The sequence below is a fragment of the Ovis canadensis genome, chromosome 3 (assembly GCF_042477335.2).
Source record: "Ovis canadensis isolate MfBH-ARS-UI-01 breed Bighorn chromosome 3, ARS-UI_OviCan_v2, whole genome shotgun sequence".
NCBI lineage: Eukaryota > Metazoa > Chordata > Mammalia > Artiodactyla > Bovidae > Ovis > Ovis canadensis.
In genome coordinates, this window is record NC_091247.1 from 11,340,941 (window position 1) to 11,362,076 (window position 21,136).

At 46.1% G+C, this 21,136-nt stretch overlaps 1 protein-coding gene across 5 annotated transcripts in view; it reads left to right on the forward strand.

Annotated features, from left to right (window-relative positions):
• The window catches only part of NR6A1 (nuclear receptor subfamily 6 group A member 1), a 216,853-nt gene extending 205,438 nt beyond the window's left edge, over positions 1 to 11,415 (forward strand). For all 5 annotated transcript variants that reach the window (XM_069582499.1, XM_069582500.1, XM_069582501.1 and 2 more), the window contains 3 exons: positions 1,276 to 1,397; positions 5,818 to 5,970; positions 7,684 to 11,415. In XM_069582499.1, coding sequence (XP_069438600.1) covers positions 1,276 to 1,397; positions 5,818 to 5,970; positions 7,684 to 7,772 — 364 coding nt within the window. In that variant the 3' untranslated portion in view covers positions 7,773 to 11,415. The remainder of the gene's footprint in view (positions 1 to 1,275; positions 1,398 to 5,817; positions 5,971 to 7,683) is intronic.
• Positions 11,416 to 21,136: the final 9,721 nt, after the last annotated feature.

The following is a 21,136-nucleotide window of genomic DNA, read 5'->3' on the forward strand; positions in this document are numbered from 1 at the left end:
AAATGTCCTGCTTGCCCAGGAAGCCAAGCCCTTGCAAAGCCTTCAGAGTCAGCACAGAAAGCAGTAGAACCCAGACAGCAGTAAAATATGCCCAGGAGTTCTGGACCCTACCCAGACAGGGCCTTGTTGCCTAGCAAGGGGCTACAGTACCCAGATCTGAACATGTCGCCAGGAAGCAGCTCTGAGGCTAAGCACCTTCTCTGTGACTCAGCTGTCTGGAACAAGAAGACTAGACACTGGGCCTGACCCCAGCTTTTATAGACTCCTATTCCCCTACTAAGGCTTTGCCTTCTTGGTTTGGGAGTATCTCCATTTTTGGTATAAGATATTCCCCACTGAGACCTGGAATATTAGTCCCCCAGCCTAGGGCTCCTTTGCCTAAAACTTGGTCTTTGCCTCAAGGAACTAACTTCTCATCCAGAGAATGCAGCATGGCCAGCATTGAGTCTTCTCTGCTAATGGAGGCCACTTCAGATTTTGAGAAAACCAAGATCTTAGGGAGTTGGCCCAGATTCAGGGTTCTTGGTCTGTTCCAAGCTAGCCATTTGCTTATGGAGCAGTCATTTCTGTTCCTTGAAACTTTAGTGTCTCATCTGTACAGTGGTAATTGTAATCTCACTTAGCCCATAGGGCTGAGAACATTAAATTAAATGAGATAATACATATAAAGTACCCAGCACAGAGACTGGCATGACATGGAGGCTCAATTTATGTTTCCCTCCCTCCCTAGCTGAAGTCAGGCCTGCCAGGTTCACTGCTGGAAACAGTGAACTTAAATACAGTCAGCAGCTTTTCTCTTCATTGTGGCAGTTGCACACACAGAGTCACAACTCGTGGTAGCTGCCATTGTTACTGAAGGCTGCATCACAACAGCAGTATCTTAATGATGTATTTCTCTACATTTACATCCCAAGCACCCTTTGAGCCTTGCACCGCAAGCAGGCAACCGTTATTTACAGAAGAGATCCTCAAAACTTAGAGGGGTCAAAGGACTTTCCCAAAGTCTTACAGCTTGTATGTGATGGAGCAGGATTTGAACTTGATATGACTGACCCTAATTGACCTTGAGAACAGCAGCTTGTATGAGCTGCCTTGGCCTCTAGAGAAACCATGAATTCACCTGTCCTTCACAAGTGCTTCTGGAGTCCATTTCCCCCAAGCTCAGCCTCTTTCCTGTCTTAGCTGCCTTAAGGAGCTGTAGGAGATTTCTGTCTCCCTTCCATTACCTCCACTGGTAGTCAGAGCCCACTATTAACACCTGTGTCTGTTTTCCAGATTTAGTGATGAAGGGATGGAGGTGATTGAGCGGCTCATCTACCTGTACCACAAGTTTCATCAGCTAAAAGTGAGCAATGAGGAGTATGCTTGCATGAAAGCAATTAACTTCCTAAATCAAGGTGAGTAACTGAGGATAGGAAGAAAGGACTTAGTTTTCTTTGCCCAGCAAATATTTGCCCTCGTGTTTCCCCCCTACCCCCTTTACCCTCAGGCCTGTTGCATCATGTGGGTACTGATCTTGGAAGTCCTGCGCTGCTCTCCTCATCACCCTGCCCCACTGTAGTGCAGGGCATGGTTTGGACTTTTTTCTTCAAACCTAAATGCCACAGCCTCTATAACTCATAGAGGAAGGAAGAAGATTTGCTTTGTTTAGTCAGTTTTAGTGCATTTAAACACAGACATCAAGGACAGTACATGCGTCATTTAAAATATGCACAAGTTTACCAGTGACTGAAGAAGAGCAGAGTGACTGATGAGACTATTGGAGATAAGGAACCTGTGACAAGCTGGCAGTGGTTCTGACGGGCCCCTTCAGGGCAGAGTGGAGGTGCACAGAAACTCATGCCCGTATCAAGCGTGGCTTTAGTTAGAAGAGTGGTGATTGTGATTTACATGGAGTATTACCTGCAAACTGGCATTTTGTAGCTGCTGGTAACCAGAATATGCAAGAGAATTTGTGTTCCCTTTTTTTCAGAATAGCATGTGAGTGAGTTGCTCTCAGAGTGGAACTGGGCTATTTTGCTGCCCGTGACATGGACAGTGGTCTGTTCCTGTATTCAGTTTCCTAGTCTAGAGACTCTTGATCCCCTCCTCTTTGCCAGCTCCTCCCTTGGTACCAACTAAACCTCCTCCTCTTGCTTCCGCACCTTTTATGCATTTGTCTGGTGTTCTGTGTGCCTCCCTTAGGCCAGGCCCTGTGTTGAGCATTAAAGACATTGCAATAAATTAGATCCCAGGCTCCTGGCCTCAAGAAGTACACGGATGGCGCTTGATACATTGCTTGAGCCTCAAATGAGGGGAGAGGGACTTCCCTGGTGGTCCAGTGGTTAAGACTTCGCCTTCCAATGCAGGGGGTGCAGGTTCGATCCCTGGTGAGGGAACTAAGATCCTGCATGCCTTCTGGCCAAAAAATCAAAACGTGAAACAGAAGCGATATTTTAACAAATTCAATAAAGACTTTTAAAATAGTCCACATTAAAAAAAAATCTTACCAAAAAACACCCTCTACCACTTAAATAGAAAGAGATCAGTAACAACTACTTGGAGAATGAGAAATCTGATAGTGAGGCTTCAAAGGCAGGGTAAGATTTATATAGAGAACATTTCTTAATATATTCTGTGTATGAAAAAAGAGGATTGTGTGTTTATATGTATATGAACACACTATATAATATATACACATATATGAGAAAGATATCTACAGGCATACCTTGGAGATATTGCATGTTTGGTTCCCGACCACCACAGTAAAGTGAGTGTTGCAATAGAGTGAGTCACATGAATTTCTTGACTTCCAGTGCCTGTAAAATTTATATTTATACTATGCTGTGTATAAATATAAGTTTATTTATATTAAGTGTACAGTAGCATTTTGTCTTAAAAAATGGAGTATATACCTCCAAAAAAAAAAAGGTTTATTGCTGAAAAATGCTAGCCATCATCTGAGCCTTCAGTGAGTCATAATCTTTGCTGGTGGACGATCTTGCCTCAGTGTTGATGGCTTCTGATTGATCAGGGTGGTGGTGGTTGAAGATTGGGGTAGCTGTGGTGATTTCCAAAATAAGATAGCAGTGAAGTTTTCCACATGAATTGACTTTTTCTTTCATCAGTGTATTCTGTGTAGCATGCAATGCTGTTTGAACATTTTGCCCCCAGTAGAACTTCTTCCAAAACTGGAGTCAGTACTCTCAAACCCTGCTGCTGCTTTATCAACTAAGTTTATGTAATACTCTAAATAAATCCTTTGTTACTGTTTCAACAGTCTTTACAGCTTCTTCACCAGGAGTAGATTTCATCTCAAGGAACCAGTTTCTTCATTCATCCATAAGAAGCAACTCATCTGTTAAAATTTTTTTCATGAGATTCCATCAGTTCAGTCCCATTTTCAGGCTTCACTTCTCATTCTCGTTCTCTTGCTATGTCTACCACATCTGCAGTTACTTCCTCCACTGAAGTCTTGAGCTCCTCAGTCATCCATGAAGGCTGGAATCAACTTGTTTCAAAATCCTGTTAATATTGATATGTTGACCTCTTTCAGTGACTTGGGAATGGCCTCTGAAATGGTGAATCCTTTCCAGAAGGTTTTTGATTTATTTTGTCCAGATCCATCAGAGGAATCGCTATCTCTGGGCAGCTATAGCCTTAGGAAATGTATTTCTTAAATAGTAAGACATGAATGTTGAAAAGACTCCTTGATCCATGGGCTGAAGAATGGATGTGTTAATCTCATTGTACATCTCCATCAGAGCTCTTGGGTGAACAGGTGCTTTCTCAGTGAGCAGTAATATTTTGAAAGGAATCTCTTTTTCTGAGGAGTAGTTCTCCACAGTGGACTTGAAATATTTAGTAAGCCATGTTGTGAACAGATATGCTGTCTTCCAGGCTTTGATGTTCCATTTATGGAACACAAGCAGAGTAGATTTAGTGTAATTCTTAAGGGCATTAGAATTTTTGGAATGGTAAATGAGCATTGTCCTCAACTTAAAGTCATCAGGTGCATTAGCCCCTAACAAGAGAGTCAGCTTGTCCTTTGAAGCCAGACATTGACTTCTCCTCTCTAGCTATGAAAAGTCCTGGATGGCATCTTCTTCCAACATAAGGCTATTTTGTCTATATTGAAAATCTTTGTTTAGCGTAGCCATCTTCTTTAATTATCTTATTAGCTAGATCATCTGAATAAAATGCTGCAGCTTCTATGTCAGCACTTGGTTCTTCACCTCGCCCTTTTATGAAGACAGCATCTTTCCTTAAATCTCATGAACCAACCTCTACTAGCTTCAAACTTCTCTTCTGCAGCTTCCTCACCTCTCTTAGGCTTTATAGGATTGAGAGGAGTTATCCTTTCTCTGGATGCGGCTTAGGTCTAAGTGAATACTGTGGATGGTTTGATCTTCTATGTAGACCACTCAAACTTTCTCCTTATCAGCTTATCAATAAGGCTGTCTTTCTTTCTTATTATTTTTGTGTTCACTGGAGTAGTGCTTTTTAATTTCCTTCAAGAAATTTTCCTTTGCCTTTACAACTTTGCTAACTCACAAGAGGCCTAGCTTTCAGCCTATCTTGACTGTTGGCATGCCTTCTTCAACTGAGCTTAATCATTTCTAGCTTATGATTTAAAGTGAGAGATGTGTGAGTTTTCCTTTCACTTGAACATTTACAGGCAATTGTACAGTTATTAATTGGCCTAATTTCACTATTGTTGTTTCTCAGGGAATTGGGAGGAGCAAGGAGAGGGAGAGACACAGGGGAACAGCCAGAGGAACAGTCAGAACACACATTTACTGATTAGGTTCACCAACTTGTATGAGCACAGTTTGTGGCACCCCAAAGGAATTACAATGGAATAGCACCCTGCTCCAGCACTCTTGCCTGGCAAATCCCATGGACAGAGGAGCCTGGTGGGCCTGCAGTCCATGGGGTCGCAAAGAGTCGGACATGACTGAGCGACTTCACTTTCACTTTTCACTTTCATGCATTGGAGAAGGAAATGGCAACCCACTCCAGTGTTCTTGCCTGGAGAGTCCCAGGGACGATTATAGGGTCGCACAGAGTCGGACACGACTGAAGCAACTTAGCAGTAGCAGCAGCAGCAGCAGAAATCACTGACCATAGATTCACATAACAAATCTTATAATAATGAAAATGTTTGAAATATTGCAAGAGTTACCTAATGTGACAAACATGAAATGAGCAAATGCTGTTGGGAAAAATGGCACCAATAGACTTGCTTGGTACAGAGTTGCCACAAACCTTCAATTTGTGAAAAAATGCAGTATCTGTGAAGTACAGTAAAGCAAAGCACAATAAAACAAGATATGCTTATATACAGAAAAGAAAAAAAAACTGGAGGGACCCAGTAGAATACCAGTGGCCCAGGTAGAATAGTCTGAGTAGAAGCACACAGGAGACCATGTATGAGTATATGTACAAGCATGAGAATATAGGTGTCAGCATGATTTCTGAATGGGTCCAGCAAAGAGCAAATTTAAAGCTATTGTGAAGGATAAATTGGGAAATTTTTCAGTCTCTTGTTCAGCATCCACTAGTACCTGTTTTGTGCCAAACTCTGTGCTGGGAGCTGAGTATGAAGTTGAGAAAGATGACAGCCTAGCCCTCAAGGGGCTCAGTCTAAGTGATTGTCCTTGATAATTTTTTCATTTACCTAATTTCTCTTCTCTTACCCAGAGCTTTAATTCCTCCATGTCAGAAAAAAAAAACAATTCCCTGTTGAGACAATGTTTAATAACTTTTCAGTGAAAGATACACATATTCAAGGAGCTGGCGGAAGTCCCTCCCATTTCCTGTGGTCTTTTTTCACAGATATCAGGGGTCTGACCAGTGCCTCGCAGCTGGAACAGTTGAACAAACGATATTGGTACATTTGCCAGGATTTCACTGAATATAAATATACACATCAGCCGAACCGTTTTCCTGACCTCATGATGTGCTTACCTGAGATTCGCTATATTGCAGGTAATGGGCCCTGGGCTTCCAATCCTTCCTTGCTTTTCTTAATTTGTGAAGGGAATGAGGAAAGCAGTGTTTTCAGGATGCTGATACCAGGCCCATCACCAGCTGAATAAAAGAAGTACTAGCCCTGCCCTCAGAAAAATTTACATTATAATGAGAAGTTTGGTTTTTCTTTGTAGGGAAGAGAATCTAACATTTCCTAGACTCCTGTAAAGTGCAGGGTACTTGGTGGCCTGTTATTCAATTCAGAACAATTTCTGCAAGACTTATGGTTGACCACTCTATGGATGGGGAAACAGGTTCGAAGTTTTTCAGATTAACTTCATTTCCTGAATTACATACCTTAAAAGGGTGGGTTTTACAGCATGTGAACTAACTATATCTCAATTTTTAAAATTAATTTTATTGATTAGAATTGCCTATAGGTTTTTGAGGATCTTTCACTTAAAGAGGTGTCTTTAAAATAATTATCAAAGATCCTGTGTTCACAAAGCAACTTTTGTTGTAGTTGTTTTGTGATCTTGACTCCCTTCTGAGCTTCTTGACATTTAAATAGGTCCATTTCAACATAAAATCCTGGCTTTTACTCTTGTTGTTCTACTTCATTTGGTAAAGAATCTTGTTTAGTTATCTAGCACATACTGAGGGGCAACTAAGAACTGTGACGTCTGGTCTAAGATTGTTTCTGTAAAATTAAGGAATACAGTTTTGAAGGGAAAAAATGTTCAATCTAGTAAAATCAATTTTTAACTTTTGGGCCACAGAATAGTCTAGGAGACAGGACCTGGACCTAAATAAACTGGTAGAATCTTAGGAGTGTTTTGGTAGTTTACGTCTCAGCATTTTCAAAACTGTGTTCTTCCAAATGAGATATGAATCAGGTGCTTTATGAAATAGAAGTTAATAGAGAGAAGTTCTCCCCCACAGAATTGGCAGAGTTGTCAACCCTGTCAGCCCTTCCTTTGGGAAACTTTTAATAAATACCCATGCTTGGGTTGCACCTGTAGAGATTCTGACCTAATTGATAACGGAGTGGAGCCCGGTCATCAGTATTTAAAAAAAAAAATACTCCCCAGTAACTCTAGGGTTCTGTCAAGGAGAACTGTAGCTTCAGATATTTACAGAGTATATTAGCACACTGCACGCTCTTAGAAGTCCTCCAACTTAAAACAAGCAAACCTATTTTAACCCTGAATTTCTCAATTTATCTTCCCCTGTAAACTCCGCCTCTCTCCTCAGTACATTTTATTCCCATTATACCATTCTGTAGTGCAATGTTTCATAGAATGCTAGTTAAGATTCTGCTAGGAAATGAAACAGGATATAAGTTTCTCTAAGAGGACATCTAAGAATACTTATCAGTTTCAGAATCCTCATTTGTAAAATGGGTATAAAAAGTAATATCTATCACACAGAAATATTGTGAGAATTAAATGAGATAATGTATTTAAACACCTACCACAGAGTTCAGTATTCTTCGGATAGTAGCCACAATTATAGCTTGCACCATTACTAGACTCCCTAGGGCACCGAAATGGGGCTACATATTAGAATGTTAGCCCAGTCTGTTTTGCCTTTGTAATAGTCCTGGCACGGCACCTTCCTCACCCCAGTCACTCAAAAGGGCAGTGTTCTCCTTTCCCCAGCCCAAGAGGAGGCAAACACACCATTTCACTGGCTGCCAAAGCTGACTCTTCTTTTTCCACCTTTTCCCAGGAAAGATGGTGAATGTTCCCCTGGAGCAGCTGCCCCTCCTCTTTAAGGTGGTGCTGCATTCCTGCAAGACAAGTGTGGGCAAGGAGTGATCTGTCCCCAGCACCCCTCCTCAGGCCAACCCTAACGCCTGGGGTGGGCAGGACAGGCTCCGGAAGAAAGAGCCAGAGAGACCAAGATGGAGGCTGTGGAGCAGTGTTGCCAGTTGCCTCCACAGCAAGAAGAGTCTTTGTTTGTCTTGTTTTTTAACCTCATTTTTCTATATATTTATTTCACGACAGAGTTGAATGTATGGCCTTCAGCATGATGCACATGCTTCTGTGTGAATGCAGCCGGTGCATTTCCTTGCAGTTTACAGAATGTGAAGATGTGTAATGTTGCCGTGCTGTCATTGTTTAGAGATAGTTCTTTTGTATTTTGAGGGAGAGGGTGGGATGGGGCTGAGATGACTATTTCCATAATGTTGACAAAGATGACTACCTCAGTGGAAAGAGAAGGGTGTCAACAACCCTACTTTTTCCACATGTTCTCAGCAGACTCATATTAGTCTGTCAGAGAGCAAATTGCCTTTTACTAGCTACAGAATTACCAGGTAAAAGAGCACACCATAAAAGGGGAAGTGGTGTTAGGAGGTTTACTAAGCAGAGTGGGTGAGACATTGGGAACAGATCACGAGATGAGGATTTAACCATCTCTTTTCTTTGGAAAGTGAGAGTTGGGCACAGTGACCAAATCTAAGTTAGGTGTCCACCCTCCAAGCAGGTCCTCAGGGAGGAGGGTTTCTATTCTCACATCGTACCCTGGGGCCTCCCCTCCCCACCATCCACACCACCAGTACTGATTTCTGCCGCTGTCACCTTTTCACCTCGGCAAAGCCCTGGGGATAAGCTGATCCTCGGGACTAGTCTACAAGCTATCTTGGGACTCACAGCTACCTAGTTTCCTTACTCTCCTCACACTCGTTGCCTTTCCCTTATAAACGTGACTTCCTACTGACCCTTTGAAAAAACAGCTGAACAAAATGTCATGTTCTAAATCCTGATGCCCACTACTGATTTATTCTCTTTTCACCTTCAGAGGTTAGTGGGACAAAAGCCAGATTGCTAACAGAATGAACACTCGTCCTTTGGAGGTCCCGTTTATCTCCCCACCCCATCCCATTCCACCTCCAGATCTGAATCAGAAACTGCAGTCTCTCTCTAACAGCTGGAAGGACCATTCACCCATCTGCTGACCAGAATTTTTGCCCCTACATTCTACTCCTGGTTCTCTTAATGTCTCCCAAAATAAGATCAGGTTTCCTCAGAATAAGCCCAAGACCCAGAGTGGCACAGCTGCCCCTTAAGAGTATCAGTGGCCTGGCTGACCAAGGTCTGGAGGGCTAGAGTCCAAAGCTCCTGGAAGGGAACGGGGGGGCTTTAAACTACCTCATGTTCCTAAAGGCCTGGCTGCCCCCTCTGCAGGTATGGCCTTGACCCCTTTTTCTTTCACTACCTGCCCCACCTAGTCCCGGGAAACGTTCCTTACCCTCTTGGCTTTGGCCAGCAGCCGCACCAGGTCTGTTGTGGAATTCTTTCAGGGGCTTTTTCCTTCTCCGCCTTACTGCCTTGTCCCTGCCTAAGCCCAGGTCCCTCCCACAGCCAGTGCAGCAGACAGGCCATTTAGCTGGGTACATCCCTGGGTAGGCTTGAGGGGCCTACAAGGACCTCTTTTTTTGCCTGTTGAGTCAAAGGCCGTTTGCTCTCTTCCCAGCCCAGCCTAGCACACTTACTCAGAGGGCCACCACACTGTGTGCATATCAGGTAGTCTGTGTCAGATTGTAATTTTTTCTTTCCGGTGAATTGTTACGGGTACAGAAAGTGAAGACTTTGTCCTTTGATGGATCTAAAACTCAGAGCATTTCTTCTGAATGTTGTTTCTCCAGTTGCTCTGAGAAGGAGAAAAAAAAAGGAAAGGAGAGACGTTCCTCAGGAAAAGCTCCAACCAGAATGTTTTTCACATGTCAATGGGAAGATTTGTATGTATCTGTTTATTTCACAGTATTTTTGTTTCTCTGATCTTTTATTTAACCAAACTAGATCACAGCCTTTGGCTGCAGGTCAGACTCCGAGCCACTTTCCTCAAAGTAGGGAAGGATGCACAAAACAGAGACCCCTTCTCCAAGACAGCTTCTGTGTGCTTATCTTTCTTTGCTAGACCTCCATCGGTCAAATCATTATTATTTTTTTTTAATTGTTTTTCTCTTAAGTGTTGTACTGGTTGGGTCGGGTACTGAAAGGAATTGCTCTCTGATGAGGCAGGAACGTGTCTCTTTAATACTGCAGCATTAAACAGAGCAAGTTGTTAATTTGTGGAGTGGGGAAAGGTTCTGCAAGTTGCCATTGTACAAATCCATTTTTACAAATGTTTGCAGTAGATTCCACAGAACAAAGAGCCCATTCATTGCCGAGAGCCCTGCAGAATCTCTGAGCCAAGTGGCCATGTGTTCCGAGCCGGAGCCTGACCTGTGGACCGCCTTTAATGTCTTCTGCACCCAGTCCTTTTATGACGTGGGCTTTTTTTAAACAGGGTAAAGTGACTGTGTTGCGTCGCAAACTCAGGTATTATGAGAGGAAGGTAGGAGTGTAGCTAGCAGTGTGGAGACATTAGGTCAGCCACTAGATGTATTTGTGAATTCAGTTTGAAGGACACAGAGAAAGGTTGGAGGGGGAGGTTTGATGTGTTGTTTTTCGCCTTTCTTCCCATGATGTTTGGTTAACAGGTAGCCTTTTTGCTAGTGGAAAAGAAAAAAGTTGTGCATCTTGTCTGTAATTCCCCTCTCTTCTGTCCTCTCTCTGATCCCCTGCCACCAACAGCACTCACTTTGAGTGAGAACCTTTCCACCATAAAAATATGACCCTGAAGCCGTGTGTTAAAGGAGAATCCCAATCATTACACTGCATTGAAACATAAAAGCTTTTCTCTTCCTTCCCCTTTGCATGTTTTCTTGATCCAAGACAAAACTTTGGAATCTTGGAACTTCACCCACAACTCACACTCTCTGGCTCCTTTGTCGGCTTTTGGAGTCTTTCACAGGCTTGGTGGTTTTACCCTCAGTCTGGAGAGACTCTCCAGAACCTATCTCAAAGCACTCCACCTGTCTCAGAGGATACCCAATCCCCCAGGCCCGTTGCATAGTGAGGTGGGCAAACCTCCAGGGATGGAAAGCAGATCCAGAGGAGGAGGGGTAGAGGCAACTGAGGGGTCTCCATGGCATCATGACAGTCACCCACTCCACAGCACCCTGCCTCACACCTGCCACCTGTTGTCAGAGAAGGGAATCCTGCCATGGCCAGTATGTCACCAAGTCCTTAAAACCCTGGGCTTTCGGAGATAGCTGCCTTGCTCTGCTGCCCATTTCTTACCTTAGTTTCTTTGTTCTCAGTTTACTGGGGAATGGGACAGATAGAGACAGACAAACCCAGTATTGGCAACATCTAGGCCACATCCAAGGTTGGCCAAAGTAAAAAGACTGGCCTCCCAGCAGGGCAGGAAGTGGAGCAGTGGTTCCAAGTCTTTAGCTCTGGGCCCCTGGTCTATGTCTTCTTGTTGCTTTTTAAAATTCTGCAGTTGTTTTGAGAAATCCAATTTTTTAGACCAACCCTTTTATTAAACTTTAAATTTTTCTGTATTGATTTTTTTAAAGTTAAAAAATTAAAAAAAAAAAAGCAAAAAAAAAAAAAACCTAAACAAAAACCCACCACTCTTACTTTCCCAATTTGATCCATGAGAGTCCCCCTGCACTCCCTTCTGCTTTTGCATCTGATCAGTCCTCCCTTTTCCCTCAGCTTGATGCATCTATGTCCAGTGTCTGTGAAATGATGTTTATCTGTGTCTCAGGATAAGAAACGGCAATCATTCCACCAGGTGCTGGAAACTGGTTAGCCTTGAGGCAAGGGTTTCTAGGGCCACAGCTCAGGGATGTGTATTTAATTACAGGGTCCCCAGAAACCCATCTCCTGGCTACCACAAGCAACAGCTTCTTTTCTGGGCTTAGGAGCCAGACCTGGACTGTTTCCTTAAGGCAGGGGCCCCACAGACCATGCTGAGGCTTCCTGTTTGACCAGAGCTGGACTCCCTTGAGACTTGGGAAGGCTTCAGTCTGTCCTGTAAGATGAACCACAGTGACCCTGCCTCACTGGCTCACATGATGCCCAGTCCCTCTGCCTAATCCAGTACCCATCTGGCCTCCCTTCTCGGCCTGCAGCCCTCAATGGGCTACAGCCTGCTCAGGAATCAGTTGCAGGCTCAAAGGGAAGCCATGAATCAGGCCAGAGCTTGCTTCAAGCCCAAGAAAAAATTTGTCTTACTGGTGGAGGCTAGTCTTCCAAATCCTGGAGCCAGCCCTGCCAGCCAAAGGATCATTTTTGCCCTTTGGTGACCATTGTTTTCTTTCTCTGAAATGTCTTAGATGATAATGTTGTTGACTCAAATTTCCATGGAAAAAAAAAAAAAAAAAAACTACCTCTTGAGTGACATCCTGGTCTATTCCTCTCTGAGGAGTCTTGTGGGAAAAGAATACTGTAGCTCCTGCTCTGTTTACATGTTTCTGTGGAGAAAGAAACCCTGCCTGCCCTGGGGTGTTGGGTGTTTTTGTCTGTGTTGCCATCCCAGGCCTGTGATAGGGGCTTGTGGCTACATTGTAATGTCTGGGCCATGTCTGGGGAGTCCTTCCCACCAGCCCAGCCAGGGACTAGCCATCCCCTTGAAGAGGCCTCCTTTTCCTTCCTATGATGCAAGGCGCAGGGAGCACCACCTCCCATGACGCCACCTTCAGGAGCTGCGATGGCACACACATCCATGAGCCTCCCCCTGGGCTACCGAGGCCCACCTCTACCCACAGTCCTGCACAGGAGTCGAGTAAACAGGATGTCTCTGAGCCCTTGTTCCCAAAGGGCCGGCCAAGGGCTGCCCGCCAACCTGGCTCCATCAGTCCTGCATGACCACGTGATAGTTGGCGGGCTCTTCTACCCAGGCCCTCTGCTACCTCCCACCCTGCCATCTGGCAAGGAATGGGCCCTTTTCTGTGAATTGACTACCTGTGGAAATGTGACCAATTAGTGTGAAATGCATGTTTAGCGAATGTTAGGTACTGTATTTGAACCAATAAATGTGAATCCTTCTGCACATGGCATCTTGTCTGTGAAGCATGTCTGGGGTTCTGAGGTGGGACAATGGGTTGTTCTAAGGAGTGGGCTCTGCCTTCAGACCTGTGCCCGGCACTTTGTTGGGACTCTTCACAAACCTGAACCTCCTTGAACTTCAAGAATTACTACCTTTACTTTGTAAATGAAGAAACGAAAGTTAAATACTGGTGAAGGGACACTAACCTGCCAGAAAGTGGCACAACTAGAGGAACTGAGTCTAGCGGGAGGGGCAAACACAGTGGGATCACGATTGTAACTAAGGATGTATTGATACATGCCGATGTGTATGGGCCTGTATGTCACTGTGGTCCAACCAGTTAATCCCTGTCTTTCCAGAAAACAGATGAGGTTTTCTAGAGTTGAGAAAATAGAGGCTCTGAGAAGTCCCTGGACTCAGGATGAGCTTCACAGATGAGTATTAAAGGTAGGCCTTGAAGAAAGTCACCAGACAGGAAGAGGAGGACAGACCAGGTAGAGTGGTCAACAACATGTTGGAAGGTCCAGCTGTGAGTCAGAAACATACAAAATACCCAGACATAACAAGGGACTGTCATGGCAGGAATGGGGGCAGGTGAGAGTTGAGGCTGGAGAAGCCCTTGGGAACCTTGAATGCCACATGGAAGAGTTAGAGGAAGGAAAGCCATCTGCTACATCTCAGGAAAGAATGAAACCTCAGTGACCACAGTGTGCTGTTGAGTGGCCTGCCTGTCTGTCACTCTGGTCCAACCAGTTCATACTTGTTTTTCCAGAAAATAAATTTCCTAGAGCTGAGAAAACAGAAGCTCTGGAGGTCAAGGTATGTGCCCAAAGTCACATGAAATGTCAGGGCCCTAACTTGAACCTAAGATCTGCCCAACTGTCCTGTAATCTTGCAGTCCATACAGAGAAGTGGCAGTGTTTGGTTTGAGGGTTTGGTTTGAGGGTTTTATGAAGACAGATGGGAAAGATAAAAGGTCTTCAGTTTGGAAAGATGAAGGCTGAGGAGTCTGGGCTTGGCCTGGTACCTCAGTTGGCCTGCCAACACAAGAGACCCAAGTTTGACCCAGGATCTGAGAAGATCCTGCATGCCACCGAGCAACTAAGCCTGTGCACTGCGACTGCTGCAACCCGAGCACCCTAGAGCCCATGCTCCGCAGCAAGAGAAGCCACGCGCCACAGCTAGAGAGCAGCCCTTGCTTGCCGCAACTAGAGCGAGACCACGCAGCAACAGAGATCCAGCACGGCCTAAAATTCATACAGAAATTAAATTTTTCTTAAAAGGCTGAGGAGTCCAGTCAAAGTCTGTTATATCCCATGTGTGAAATGAAGGAAAGTCCAGCTGCCTTCCCATACCTCAGCCTCCTCTAGCACAAGCAACCAGAGAGCCCTTGAGGTTTGAAAGAGATGGTTTTAGAATAAAGGAAACGCCGCAGAACTAATTAGTAGATTCTTCCTTGCCCAAGAGGGAACAGATAAGACAGAGGTGCAAGAAAGAGAGCGTATTTGCTGAAAGCCTAGTGAGTGCCAGGTACTGGGATTGGTGTTTCACATACACTGTCTCCTGTAACCTTCAAGAATTTTGCAAGGTTTAGATCTCAACCCCATTTCACTCATAAGCAAATTGAGGCTTGAGGAAGTTCAGCCATTTGCACCAAACGACACATGAGTAAGTGACAAAATTGGCTTTTGAATCCAGTTCTATCTGATACCAAAGTTACAACAAGCTTCCTCCCTGCTCGGCCTTAGCAGCTCAAATACTGCTGAATGTGAATGTCTGGAGTTTGTAACAAAGCTCAGGAATGGCCTTTGGTTGAACTTTTTGCTCTTAGCAAAACTATTAAATTAATAAAGGATTAATTTCTATAAGAGATGAATGAACAGACCCAAATTGATCTGAAAAGCATTGCTGTCCCAAATGGTTTCTCAGAACATAGATAACCCATATGTGGCTCCATGGAGGGGCAAAAGTTCTGCCAAAAGTCCAGGAAATACTGCTCTTGTTCTACCTTCCTCTTATTGGTTCCCAACCTTTGATGGCATATTAAGGCTCTGAGAAGTCCTACCTGAAGAAAGCTTTAATTTTGTTTCCCAGGGCCTACCAAAAGTATTTGACCATGGATCATTCGTTGCTCCTGGTACAATTCTGTTGGGACAGTGTTCCATGGAATAAATTGAGGACATTGCTCTAAATTTATAAATTGCTACTTAACTAATGCTGAACTTTTTTTGAGTGCCAGGAAATTACCTGGAAGTAAATAATAATAATTAACATATATAGAGCAAAGCTAAGTGCTGTACAGAAAAATATTTTATGTGCATTTGATTACTGATTCCTCAGGGCCATCCTATGAAGTTGATGCTATAATGATCCCATTTTACAGATAAGAAAACCAAGACCCAGAAAGGTAAGTAATTTGCTTAAGGTTATACAACTTGTAGGTAACCTCAGGAATGAATAAAAACCAGCACTGATTGAATGCCCACTACTAGGATCTGCAGAAACCCTTCCTTATTCATTTTTATGCAAATCCTCTGAGGTAACATCATCTCTATTTAACTGAGGAGGAAACAGGGTATGCTGGCAGCTCTGGGTTGTCAGTCTGGAGCCAGAAATCCCCAGAAGTGGTGACCAGGGAAGGGTGTTAGGATGAGCTCGGAAGTGACTCCATGGAGCCCTCCCCAGGGGTCATTTTCCTCAGGCAGTTTGTGTGACAGCATACACATCAACAAGGGGTCTCACCACCTGAGTTCTAATTCCACTCCTTTACCTTGTGTGGCCTTGGCCCAGATAGATGCCTCTCTGATCCTCACTGCCCCTGTCAGATAAATGGAGATGACAGTGTCTGTGTCCTGGGGGTTTAAGGAGTATTCACTGTAGCTGGTTCAAAGGAGAGGCTCTGTGAAGTCAAAAGGAAGGGGAGGGAGCTGCAGCCCCTCATACTCCCAATAGCAGAAACCCAGGAAATCTAGAAGCCGCCTCCTCTCACTTGGCCTGGCTGCCCACCAGGTTTTTAGGCCCATAGTGGTAATCAGCTTCTCTGAGATTCTATGGCAAAAGTGCCCAACTGTCAGACCCAGGGCTCTTGGAGTCTTGTTCCCTTGGCAACAAGTCTCACCATGGAGACCACAGCCCCATCCTTGCCCTCCCTGCAAACTCCCTCTCTACAGACCTTCCCTGTTCAACACCTAGTCTTGGGAGCAGTGTAGGAACCAAGGAGAGCTTCAAGGAGGCGGCTCTTCCTCAGACTGAGGAGTTTGAGGCACAGCCAGCAAGAGAGGCAAAAGGAACTCCCATCTTTTGTGTCTACTGTATGACTAGCAAGGTTCTGAGGAGTCTACCTATGTGGCTTCATTAGGTTAAAAGCCAGGCACTCATCCTATTTTACATCAGTGGAACCTGAGGCTCAAAGAGACAAGGCAGACCAAAGTCTTACAGCTGATGGTCAGTCTTGGAGCAGGACTTGAATACACGGTTTCTGACCTAGGAACGCCTGCTTCTTCTGAATCGCGCCTCCTCCCCCACACACACACACATTGTCAAGACAGCCTCCAGCCTCAGTTTGGGGAGGGTTAGAAAGCTGGGTGAATGAATCCCTTCAGCTCTAGGCCTCTGCTGGTAGCATGAGCAGCAGCTAGCAGCCCCTTTTTGAGTTCTGGGCTGGGCTTCAGTGGCAGCAGCAGTGGAGGAACTGCACTATTTTAAGCCAGGGCCAGTAGGCCCCATGTGGGCACAGGGAGGGTGGCCTCAGGCCCTTGGCCAGCTTCCCGGAAGTCGCCATGGCCTCCCTCCTCTCCCCTGAGCAGCTTTCTGAGGCAGTCACTTCCCTACAAACAGGAAAGAGGCTCTCAGGCCAAGAGACCTCCAGCCCCAGCTTCCTCCTCCTGCCCCTCACCCCCCAGTCTTCACTAATACATGGGGGAGCCCACCAGTTCCAGTCCCTGGCCAGTGTCCATCATCTGGGCTGTCTCCTGGCAGGTGAGTGGGAGGGGGTCTGGATTTCTGCTGCTCAGGCCATCCCAGTTCACCCATTGCAAGTCTAGGTCTCCACTTGCCGAAGATCTTTGTCCCCTCGCCCGTAGCCTGATTTATCCTACACATTCCCATAGAGGCTGGCCACCATGAGCCAGAAGAGCAGAGTATCCCCAGATTTGGTCCCACTCAAGGATCTTAGAAGCTGGGACATTCCCAGAGAAAGATGGAGGCAAACACAGATTGACTGACTGTGACAGAGACAAAAGCAGAGAGATGTTCAGAGGCAAAAGCAGAGAAATAAAGACACAGCTGCACAGGGCTGGGGCCAAGAGGGCAGTGGGGTGTCTCTGAGTGGTTGCTCCTGACCACCCCCAAGTACAGGCCCTGTCTCAGGGCTGTGTGGGGCCCACTGGCTGCATGGCTAAAGAGGAATGTGGGGAGCAAGGCTGGGTCACCCCTTGAGGGCCAAGCGTGTGCAGTGTGAGATAAACTACCCCAGGAAGGGGGCCCCAGCTGCGGCTGCACGCTCCAGGAGCATGGCGGAGAGGCCCGGGCCCAAGGTTGGAGCCCCAGCGCTGCCAGACGCCCAGTTCCTGCATCTCCTCCTGGGAGTTTCCACCAGGCCTCACAGTCTAGAAAGTCTCAGGACCCACAGCTCAGTCCTGAGGGCATGCAGATTCCCATTCATAGAGCAAGGAGGGCCCTGGCAACCCTGCCAGCCACAGAGTCACTTCTCCAGCTCTGGCTGCAGTCCTGGCTCAGGTGAGGGGGTTTGGGGGGCTGGGGACGGGTTGGGGGGCAGTGGTCTCTAAGCTCTCCATGCAGAGCAGGGCTCCAGCAGAGGGGTGCTGTGGTGGAGCAGTGATGAGCAGGACTGTGACTTGTCCCCCATGTGGCTTTGCACACTCACGTGCATGTGTGTGAGCCTGTGTCCATGTGCTTCCTTGCTTACAGGGGTGTGCAAGGATGTACATTTCCACGTGTTGTCAGGAGCCCCACTCTGCCTCCACAAGTCCTTGCTCTCAGACTAGAGAAGTAGCCCCCAGAGACACCTGGTCTCTCCCACCCTGACCAGGTGGTCCAGCCCCAAGAGCCACAAGGCAGAGGGGGAAGAGCAAGCAGGTCTACTGCCGTCCCCCCGTCCTCCTCCCCACACTGCAGCTGAGGCTCCCGCTGGCCACGGCCTTGACCCCGCACTATGGACTTCTCTGACATTGGCATCGGATCTGAACATCTGGCAGCAGGCTGATAAGGGGTGCAGCGGAAACAGCCTCTGCTGCTGCCAGCAGCCCCACCCCCTCCACTGCCCTGTGAGGGGTCTTCACATCCACACTTTATCCTTCCAGCTCAGGGCCCCTGCTCCTCTCTCTTTTCTCACATTCTGCTTCGTCCAGTCTCTCTCTCCCCTCTCTTTCTCTTTCCCCCTCCCTCTCCCATTTCTGCGCTCATTCCTTCTCAACACCCCCCACCCCGCATTCCCCTCTTCTCTCTGTCTCTGTCTCTCTCTCTCTCCCTCCCTCTATCTGGCCATCTCTGTGTCTGTTACACTGTCAGGAGGTCTCCCTTTTCTGTCTCTCTCTTCCTGTGGTTTCTTTCTGTCTTTCTACACTGTACCCCAAACCCAGCCTGCTGATTCTTTCTCTTCTCCATTTCAGTTTCTGGGTCTCTAGTTTGTTTGTTCCTTGTCCCACCTCCAGGAAATAGGCCTGGCACTTTGGGAAAGTCCCCACTTAGAAGAGAGACCCTGGGCTTTGTTTACTTGGGGACGGAGGGAGGGAGCCTGGTTCAGGACTACACTCCTTCTCCTTCCCCTCTGGGTGGGTCTCATGGCCTGAGACAACTAGGCAGGAACTGGAAGTAAAGGACAAATAGGCCACCCAGGGGCTCCCACAGAGTGAAGAGGACTCTGTCTGCAAGCCCAGGTTCCCAGCTCCTCCTGCCTAAATTTGAATCCTAATCCATCACATCCTGTTCTGTGACTTTGGGAAGACACCTCATCTCTCTGAGCCTGAGTTTCCTTATCTCTCAAGTGCTACTGATGGGAGGTGAGGGGAAAAATATAACATTAACTACCTCCAGGATGGTAGAGAGGGTCTGAGACTGACCACAGGTGTGGAATGGTTAGTAGGGAACCAAGGAGGCCCTTTTGTGTTAGGGCCTTGCCACTGCCAGGAGGCCCTCATCCAGTAAGGCTGAGGATGGAGGGGGTGGCATAGAGGAAGAGGATGTCAGTAAATATCCAGCATGACTGGGGTGAGGCACACCCAGCCTGAGTGGTGGAAAGTGACAGCTGACTGCACATAGAGAAGGAGGGCAGGTAGGGAAACAGGCAGCAGGACTCTACACTCACAGCCAGCCTGCGGGTACAGCGGCAAGCAGTCATTCGACAAACACTTGCTGCTGCTGGCTCTGTGCTGGCTGCTGTGGACTCAGAAATAAATCAGCCCTGAGCCTTTCCTTGAGGGTTCCCCAAGCTGGGGTGAATCATTCTATCACAGAAGGGCAAACAGTGCTCAGGATGATGTTGCAATCTCAAACTCCACACAGAAAGGGCCCCTGAGGACAGACCCGCCAGTCCTTCGGTCGGTTTGGTTGTGTTTTGCTAATGTTTACTGAGCACATATGACATGCCAGGCAGCCACTGCGCATGTTGTGTGTGTTGCCTCGTGTTGCCCTCTTTTTATGGGAGAGAATATGAGACCCAGAGAGAGGTCCCAGGTCCCACAGCAAGAACACAGAAGAGCTGGGATTTGATGGAGTCTCTGCCACTAGCACCTTGGCAATTCTTCTCTAGACTCAAGGCCTTGTGAGGAGACTGGCAAAGCCAGGCTGGTTCTTTGCATGGTGCTATGACGTTGAAAGACCCTGTTTGTCTTATGTAAGAAGGTGGAGAGAGCGCATTTGCCCCTCTTGTCATACTTTGTCAAGTAGATTTAGAATGACTCCATGATTTGTAAAAACTAAAAAATATTTTAACTTCATCCCCAAATCTTCACAAAGTATCCCATCAAAAGAAGTGCAAAAGACTTTGCACTTGTTTTTTCATTGTTGTCACATGTAAGCGATATATTGGTGATAATAGGATATTTGCTGGAATATTTATTTTTTAAATTCAGAGGATGAGTGGTATCAATCTAGAAACAAAATCATATTAATATGGAGACCCTAGTTGGATTCAGTCGTATACAAGAGAAGTGTATCCTATAAGAACTTCTGTGGGTAGAAAAATACACAATTATGAGGTCGTACACATTGGAGAATAAGTTGCAAATTATATCACAGTACAATTAGAATATATTGGATCAACAGAATTAATTAGTTATTGTCGGTAAACGTTTTGTCCTGTGTATATTTTCACAATAAAAACGTCTTACTTGTTGCATTGATCATTTCATAATATGATTAATGCAATATGTAAATCAGGTCCTCGTGCTGTATGCCTTAAACTTATACAGTGGTGTGTGTTAATTATTTCTCAATAAAACTGGGGGACCATGTTTTAAATGGCATATTGAGGAAGACACATTAGGTTTTAAATATAGTTGGCTTCAAGGACTTCCCTCGTAGCTCAGTTGGTAAAGAATCTGCGTGCAGTACAGGAGACCTGGGTTCAATTCCTGGGTCGGGAAGATCCCCTGGAGAAGGAAATGGCAACCCACTCCAGTATTCTTGCCTGGAGAATCCCATGGACAGAAGAGCCTGGCAGGCTACAGTCCACGGGGTCACAAGAGTTGGACACAACTTAGCGACTAAACCATCACTGGTGGTCCAGTGGTTAAGACACGGTGCTTCCCCTGCAGGTGGCAGTGGTTTGATCTCTGGTCAGTGAACTAAGATACCACGTGACATGGGGTGTGTAAAAAAAAAAAATATATATATATATATATATATATATAGTTGGCTTTAGTCATACAGAAAAACCCTTTTCATGCCAAGCCAGGTGAGTGAAGTGTTCTTCGTGATTTGTCTGTTTCCTCAAATGAAAAGGGTTGTGTGTGGACTTCCCCGGTGACGGCTCTGTGGTCCCCTGTGCCCCCTCCCCACCCCCTAAGACAAAAGGCTGGGAGGTAAATTCTCTGAGGACAGAGACTCCTCTCTTTCCCTTTCCTCTAGTGCCTAGACCAGTGCTTGGCGCCCAGTGTGCCCTCAGTGAATGTGAGACGAATGAAGGAATACACGAAAGAGTGAGGCATGCGTGGGAGGGGCACAGAGCAGACCAACTGGGACCTCTGGGACCAGGACCTGTCTGGGTCTGGAGGTTGGACAAGGACACCCTCAGCTGCATGGGAGGCCTAACCTTAAATCCCTTCCCTCTGCT